General features: G+C 35.3%; 1 protein-coding gene across 1 annotated transcript; it reads right to left on the bottom strand.

The window, feature by feature from the left end:
* Nucleotides 1-981: 981 nt before the first annotated feature.
* LOC116108981 (alanine--glyoxylate aminotransferase 2 homolog 3, mitochondrial-like) lies at nt 982-4,733 on the bottom strand. Its single transcript, XM_031395218.1, has 9 exons — nt 4,386-4,733; nt 3,939-4,169; nt 3,291-3,461; nt 2,334-2,477; nt 2,039-2,218; nt 1,592-1,817; nt 1,383-1,496; nt 1,202-1,288; nt 982-1,122 (listed from the first exon to the last, which is right to left on the bottom strand). Exons 1-9 carry the CDS (start codon nt 4,635-4,637, stop codon nt 1,079-1,081), a joined length of 1,449 nt encoding a protein of 482 aa, XP_031251078.1. The 5' UTR covers nt 4,638-4,733; the 3' UTR covers nt 982-1,078.
* Nucleotides 4,734-8,822: the final 4,089 nt, after the last annotated feature.

Raw genomic sequence — 8,822 nt, 5'->3', positions numbered from 1 at the left:
ACCTTCCACCCAGCTAGTGAATGAAACATATATAGAGAGAAGAGGGGGGGCAGAAGAGTTAATTAAGAAGTACGTTGTTGCCTAAAGCATAATAACTAGACGTCTGAAATAGCCATTGGAGATATTAAACATACCTTTCATCTGGTTCACATTTTAAAAAGAGAAGCAAAGACTGATAGAGAGTACTTCTAGAGCCACGGACGGTTTTTGGTTGAGGTCCAAATCCAATGCCCGTTGTGGAGTAAAATATTTTTGAAGACACTGGATTATGTAGTCAAGTTATGATTCATGACAAGTTTGATGATGATAGATACCCATCTAACCAACTCAAACGATTGGGCTGAACAGTAAACATTTTATGGGTTTGGGTAAAACTATCTTTAGAAAACTAGTTTACCAAAAGAGGGTGTCTAAGCCCTTTATAACCTACATGTGCATCTTTTTTCCTTCCATCCTAACCTATGATAAAACTAAAATGTTGAAGGCAAGGTGCTTCAATGGCATAAATCAAAATTATCAAATATCAGATAATGGAAATTACAAAGCATTCGTCTCAATTTTAAGCCTTTCTGGTGATGCAATAGTTTGATTCTGAACGTCATGAACCTTAAATACAAGGGATCGCAACTTGAAATCCACTTGTTTCAAAAGGAAAATTCTGACCTCTGATTTTATAACCAAGGGGCTTGAATAAGTTGTACTCTAGCAATATGATTCTAATAGTAAAACAGAGTACATCTTATCAAGTTAAGTATAAAGATTCAACCAAGCAGATAGATAAATGAGGCATTGAATAAAAAGAGAGATAAAAACAAAGACTAAGAGGCAACGAGTTGTTGACTCATCAATTTCTTAAAAATCCAAGTGAAAGGTTTACGAGAGACAACGAGTTGTTGACTCAACGTTTGCTAAAACTGTACGCAGCTAATTCGAACGAAAACCTATATGTATTGATTATTTCATTCATATATATATATATATATATAATAGTACAATTCTAGATAATTGAATACGTTGCGAACCACCAAACAGACTGACTTCTTTATCTACGTCTGTTCTTCATATACCAGCGGCTGCTTCAAACCTTTGACATGGTGTAGTCCATAACATCAACCAGGTAATCTGCAAACGTTATTTACAACTTAAAAACACAGTTGAAATGAAAAAGAATAACATTCTGTCATTTTTTCCAAAGACCTACCAGCATCTTCCTTGGTGAAACAGAGAGGAGGTGTTATTCTGAAAACATTTCCGTAATATCCTCCTTTCCCAATCAGTACTCCATGTTCTACAATAGGAAAAAAAAAAAAAAAAAAGGGTTTATTAACAATCATATGCTTAAAGCATAGCTAGATTGAAATGTGGAGGGGAAAAACACATACCTTTCATCTGGTCCATTACATGTAGAGTTTCAGCCTTCGCAGGTGTTTTTTGTTGGCGATCGGTGACAAGTTCAACTCCAAGTATAAAGCCTCTTCCCCTTACATCTCCAATAACTGCAGAGAACATTATATAACATAATCAGCAACCATCAAGTTCATCTTAAAAAGAGAAGCCAAGAATATGATTAAGAGCAAAGAAGAAAGCTTACTCTCATGCTTATCCTTCAGTGCATTTAGTCTTTCTTTCATATAGGATCCAACAACAAATGCATTATCCTGAAGCTTCTCTTTTTCAATCACTTTCAAAACAGCATGCCCTGCTGCTGTACACAGAGGATTGCCTCCAAAAGTATTAAAATAATTGCGGCGAGTCAGGACCTCTGCAATCTCAGGAGTGGTTACTACAGCACCTAGGGGAATGCCATTCCCAATACCCTGCGGATACCACCACAATAAACAATCAAATTAGAACCATATTCTAGTGCATGATGAACCAACACAAAAGACATAGTGGAAAAATACTTGTTTGAAACTGTTGAAGGTGAATAGATAAGCTGAGCAGTTAATAATTTGTAGAGCAATGGCATGGATTAATTTCGTGATGCAGGGATAAGTTTTCAGGTTTGCTACAGAACAAAAGGCAATGACAAACTAACCTTTGCCATTGTCACTATGTCGGGAACAACACCTTGGGCCTCAAAGCTCCAGAAATGGCTCCCCGTGCGAGCGTACCCAGCCTGAACCTCATCGGCAATGCAAAGACCTCCAGCTTTTCTAATACTTTTATAAACGTCAGGCAAGTAACCTGGTGCCAACTCTACTATGCCACCTACTCCCTGTCAAGTATGAAACATCTTTCCTCTAAGAATACATAAAATATAACACCTTAATTCTAATCCACGGAACTGAAACTTACAGTGCGGTAAACAACTCAGAGTGAATAATAATTACCTGTATAGCCTCAGAAAGAAAACCAGCAACATGACCACTAGTTCCAAAGTCAATAAGCTCTTGGACATCTTTTGCATACTTTTCACCATCTGAACCAAAGGCACCTCTGTATGGGTCTGGATTCAGGGCATGATGAACTCCAGTCTGTTGGCCAAACGATAATGAGAGCAGTTAGTAACTATGTCCACAATGATTTCATTAAAACGTATTACATTATTACTACAGCTTCAACATAAGCTACATAGCTTGGTTTCAGAAATTTGAAAAAAAAGAAAAAACATATAATTACACTCTAGGACAGCAGACAATTTTGACTGTTAAAGTCCACTCTTGCCAATTTACTTATATCCTCACTTTATCGTTGACTTGATACATGCAGAACTTCTGATATATTTTCCTACGGCAGCTCTCCCTCTTTACCAATTTCAGTGTCCTGATATGTTTAGTTCAACTTGATTCTATATCGCCAGTGCATCTCCAAGTGCGCTATATTCAAGTTTGGAACCTAGTGCAAGAAGGTCCTCTAGATGGGCCATACTCTCACATATGAAGATGTGATGTGACCCACTAGCAAACAGGAAAAAGAAATGACGGAAGTTCACTCTTATGAAAAATATCTCCAATTTCAATTGCATTTCAAACAAAGAAATGTTAGCAAAAAAAGGCAAAGCTTGTGGACCCTTTACGGAACTACAATTTTCTAAATGTTTACCATGCTTTTAAGTTTCAAGAATAATTTTGTTTTTTTAAGGCAAGAAATAATGGCCGGCTGCAAATATCATTGTGCAATAATAAAATCATTCCATTATTAGCCTAAGATATTCCCATTAGTGCAAGGGGTCATCATCATCCACCAAACTTTACCATATTCATTCTCATTCACTTTAAAAGTGGGACCATACTTTTTGTAATTTCCAGGATGAAACAAATAAAAGACTTGAAAGATAGGTACTTAACCTGAACAACATTAAATTTCCAGTTGGACTGGGCTGTGGCTCCCATAGTTCCAGCTGCGTTACCATGATATGCGTTCCTTAGTGATATTATGTCATTAGATCCTGTATATAATCTTGCCATCATTATTGCTAATTCATTGGCTTCTGTGCCTGAATTTGTGAAGAAGACCACCTACATAAAAATAATCAAAATTTATTTTAATGATGAAAAAAAAGAAATCTCTAAACAATTTAACATGGATACTGAAAATCTCTAGCTTAAAATATTAACGTGCAGGATCTTTATACAAAATGTTTGTACTACTGAAGGAAGCTTCTAAAAGGCCGTGTTCACTTTCATTTTTCATTTCCATTTCTCATTTCCAAAATAAAACACACAAAAAATTAAAAATGTAAAGATTTTTAAAGATTTTTTTTTTTTTTATTAATTGATGTTGTATTAAGAAGATAAAAACAAAAGTATTTTGGGACATTAAAAGAGAAAAATTTAAACTTCTTATCTGGACAAAAAAGACGTTTTCAAATCTTAATATATAAAATCCATAATTCATAAATATTGTTGATATGATATGATCTTCATCAATCATCATCATAATTGAAAACGACAAAAATCAAAGACAAGATGAAACGTGGACCGTTGATGACAGACCTTAAGATTGCCAGGCATTTTGGAGGCTAAGGCCTCTGCGAAATCAGCGATAACATGGTTGAGATAGAGGACTGTGGAGTGCTGTATGCGTTTGATTTGATTAATCACTGCGTCGACTACATCAGGATGACTATGGCCGCAACACACAGTTGCAATCCCTCCAAAACCATCTAAGTATCTACGGCCGTTTTCATCGAACAAATATTGCTTCTTTCCATCCACCACGTTTAGCTGTCACATAAAGATTCATAAAATCAAAATCCTTTACATCTGATCGTTCATTTCGACAGTCTGGCCCACTCAAAAGATTTAATCAGAAAGCAAATGAGATTGCCAAAAGATGATCTCATATTAAAAGATCAAAAAAATAATTATTATTATTAAGAAATGAAAACGATTCAATCATGCATGGAAGGGAAATGATCCGCTGTAATAACGTGGACTCACAGGTTTGTTATAGAAGTGGAACAGTGAAGGACTGAGATAGGTCTTGCGCTTGGCCAAGATCTCATCGACGGAAGGGCCGGTATACGGAGGAGGAGAGTAATCGAATGGGGGCATTTTGGGAAGAAAAACTTCATTGTCATTTAGAGGCGTCTCCTGCTTCTGCACTAGCTGAGAGAAGAAGCACCGGTTGCACCGCTGAGAATTTGTTGAATTCGTTTCCGATAATATCCTTCTCACTACGAATCTCTGCATCTTCGTTTCTGTTTCTGCTCGGTTTACGAGTTATGGAGAGAGATTCCGAAAATGCAGGAGGAATATCGAGTGTGTGTGTGCGTCTGTGATCGCAAGTTCTCGCACGAGTTGAAAAGTGCAAGAGTCTGCAAAGTTTTATATAGGAGGAAGAGCTCGTGACGTGTCACACATGAAATGACAATATTACCCCTGTACTACAAAACGCCGTTACTCCTTGAGCAAAATTAGCATGTAAATCTATTCAGTTTTAATTTTTAGACACAATGATAATCACGAGTTTATTAACAATAAGCATTTTCAACGGTATAAACGCACCTACTGTGTATGGGTTTCTCTTTTCTTTATGTACATTAATTTCTTTTTGTATTCGATTAATCTTATCTTATTATTTAGAAAAAGTAGACACTTGTAATAAAGTTAAAAAAGGATAGAGTCAAGTGAAAAAAAAAAAAAATATTAGAGGAAATACAAATGAAAGAAAAATAAGAAGAAATTTATAAATAAACGATTTGTCATGGGTCTAGACTTTCGACGTAGTGGAACGACCGTGCAGTACCCAAACATCGCATTAGAGGGTTAAGCTTACAGATACGCCATCTATCGGCATAAGGTCTATTGGTTTCGTCATGTCATGGACTCATTTGGAAAGTGGCTTTAGTGTTGAAGTACAAAATGGAATACAAATAATATATTTCTTTAATTGTAAAATAATATTATATTTCTTTATTCTAGGAGATTTTAAATATTATTATAATATTATGTTTTCTTATTATATAGTTTAATTTTTGTATAAATAAGCAATATTGATTCAGTTATAATCAATTTAATTTTGAATTCACTAAATTACCTCCTTAAGTCTCACTTGCTCATAATTTCGACATTTAACTCTCGAAGAGTTTGTACAGGGATGACCTAATCCCTTCTTCATCATCGATTATAAAAAATAACTCATGCACTCGTCTTTCACAGAACATCTCCCTCTTAAAGAGTCTTATGAAGGATAGTCAATGTGCCAAGAGGAAACACATTTAACATCTCAACTGTCACACACCACATGAATGTTTCGCAAAACTCTTCAACCTCGTACGCTTATCACAACGTTGCGGAATAATGCTGTGACTATAAATAACTAGTAAACACAACCAATATATCCAAGGAAATAAAATGAAATATTGATTTAATTAAAAAATCGGAATCATTTTCCCTAAACAAATTTTTTGTAAACATGTTATGTTATGCTTGTGAGAAATAATAATGGATAAGGCAAATTGTTTGGTTGCCCCCACAACAATTAAAAAATTCCAAAAGACCACGTGGATTAACATTACAACATCTATTTAAATACAACGATTCTGTATTATGATAAAACGCAAACTGACACGAGTTTCATGTACAAAACTGTGGCTTAGTATTTTCAGTACCACGTGGAGTGGGCGTATTATGTTGTTGTTTGATGGAGAATCCGAATGCACCGAGGGATAAAACAATGGGCAGCAATGACAGCAACCACTGAGAAAGAGACCTGCAAATGGTGAAACAGAAAATGTGGGTAAAAATCGATCCCAACAATTTCTAAAAGCTTGTGTTAACGTACATGTGTCTCTTCCAAAAACACAAACGGATAAAAACTTCGATCGGATTTAGAGTCCTTGTGGATAGCCTTACTGAAGTGGGGATATGATCAAATTTTTCAAGTCAAAGTGGATTCTTGACTTGTCTTCTGGTACAGAATAATAATTTTGGTACTCTTGTAAGCTCTCTCATGCTGTTTGTTTTCTAAAATATTGCAGGGCCTTTGCTATACAATTTTTCACAACTCTATTTTATATTCTATCCAAAATACATATTTATTTTCTTATTCTTAAAATATTATTCAATTCTTTTTAAACCCCCTAAATTTGTTAATTTAACTAAACACCCAAAAATACTTCAGCAACCCACATTTGCCAGATTCTGACTACCACCGTTGAAAGCTGGTCAGAATCTAGTATAATAGCGTACTACTAGCTGGATCTGGTCGGTAGTGTGCCGATCTAGCTTGCCAAAATTCCCAAAAAAATCAAAGTATCTGGCTAAAAAAGGCTAGATCTTTGACCGTATCCAGTCATCAATAATGACCAAATCAGCCAAATCTGACTTCGATGGCCAGATCTAGCTGTAGATCTGACCTTTTTCGACCAGATCCACTATGGACCTGGTCGGAAAAGGTTATATCGATGCATGATTGGCCAGATCCAGTCGGTCGTATGCCGATACGGTGACTCCGCTACCTCCCGATGGTGGTGGCCGGCTGTAAGTATTTAATGGGTAGATGGGGACGTTTTTGTTACTTTTTAATATTTTATTATAAGGGTATTTAGTAAATAAACAAACCTAAAGAGTATTTTTGTTAATTTTTAAATTCTATATCCTAATAATTACCCAATTTTACTTTTTTTTTAAATATTATTTTAAAAAGTATCTTAACCAACCAAGTGCACCCGCAACAATTTGCGGGTTTTTGTTTTTACTAATACTAGTAGTGTGTTAAGAAAAACCAACATATAAAGTTTCCTAGTCATAGAAAAGCCCTTGGTGCTGGTGGTGGCGCTGTAAGCAGCCACTATAATCTCTCTTATCTCTCTTTAATTGGTGTTCTGTTGCTCTTTAATTGGTGTTCTGTTGGTCTAAAATGTATTGCTCTATTATGTGGAGTCATGTCAACAACAATATTGGCAACTTATTATGGAGGGAATTAATGTTTCCGCAATGAGATATCATATTAACCAGTGATTATCATGTTAACAAACATAAATCCCAAGTTTACTTTAGAATTTTCATTTTATGTTATATAGGTATTCATATTAAAAATCCTTAATCATATACATTTTTATATAATTTTTTTTTTGGTTTAGTGATCGGGAGTGTCCGGGCCAACTTGCGCGTACCTCAGCTAATTTTTCGAGGCTCTGAAGTTAATTACCGAATAAACCTTCTAGTGGCCATCCCTATTAGCAACCGAGGAGAATCGAACTCAAGACCTCTTGAGTAATACACCCAAGAGTCCTTATCACCCCATCCAAGGGTGTTTAATTTTTATCAAATTTATTAAGAGTAATGAAAACCCCTTGTATTTTAGACGTTTCCCTTTATCATAGGAACAGGAAACTGTTGATAATCTTCTATATTAGAGCAACCAGCAATCTGTCTGTCAAAATTTTGGCCGGACCGATGTGGTACTGTTCTTTAGCTCAAAAAGCAATACTAATTCTGGCTCAGAGAATGAACCTGGAATATAATTTGGGATATATGTAGTGGCCTAATGAATCTAACCGTCTTTTCTTCACTACATACTTATTAAATTGAAGCCGGCATAACAACTCGTTTAAGTTCTTAAAAACTCAATCAGTATTAAAATAAAAAAAACAAACAAACAAACAAACGAAAGCGACCTGAAATTAAAGGTGCGGCCATGGTTTAGGGGATGTAAAGATGCTGAGTATAAAATAATTATTCATAACTCAATCAAGTGAAGCATGTAATTATGTTTTGCTGCGTAGGATTTCCACATTTCCTTTTGCATATGTCAGGATAGATAGCAGTTTGTTTTTTTATTTAGTTGTTGAAGAATTGGTTTTCCATTGGCATCCCATCTCGAGGACAAACTTTCCAGTCAGATGAAGCAATAATTTGAGAGAAGGAAACTCTTTAGGAAACCAACAACTTTAGATAAAGATTGATGGTGATTAATGATAATGCCAACTATATAAAAAGGAATATTTTTATATAGAATTTGAAACGAAACGTAATTGCAATAATGGGTATGCACCTACTGGACAATAAAATTTTTTGGACAGAGCATCTTATCCTGGAAGCCCCACTGAAGTACGTGTCTTGTTTATCAAATCATTGTTTTAACTTATCTCATATCTCACACAGTCACACGCTTCAACCTTCTTACTATTAAATTTGTTAATGAAAATGTTATCTTTATTGAAGTTTCAGTTGAGTTTGTCTAAGTCGCTAAGTTAATGGACTGTTATATATATACATATATATAAGCTGTTGGATTCCCAGTACAGTTCAAAGTTTAAGTGTACGTGGTTCAACACTGTTAGACGTGACATTAGGTCCATGAAGGAAGACTGAGGAGGGGAGGAGTGTGGAAAATATTGTTTACTGCAAAATTTTGGCAGCAGAGGAAGG

The sequence above is a fragment of the Pistacia vera genome, unplaced genomic scaffold (genome assembly GCF_008641045.1).
Source record: "Pistacia vera cultivar Batoury unplaced genomic scaffold, PisVer_v2 Contig570, whole genome shotgun sequence".
In the NCBI taxonomy this organism is placed as follows: Eukaryota; Viridiplantae; Streptophyta; class Magnoliopsida; order Sapindales; family Anacardiaceae; genus Pistacia; species Pistacia vera.
The sequence above is the reverse complement of the archived record's forward strand: the minus strand, read 5'-3'. Positions and strand labels throughout refer to the sequence as shown.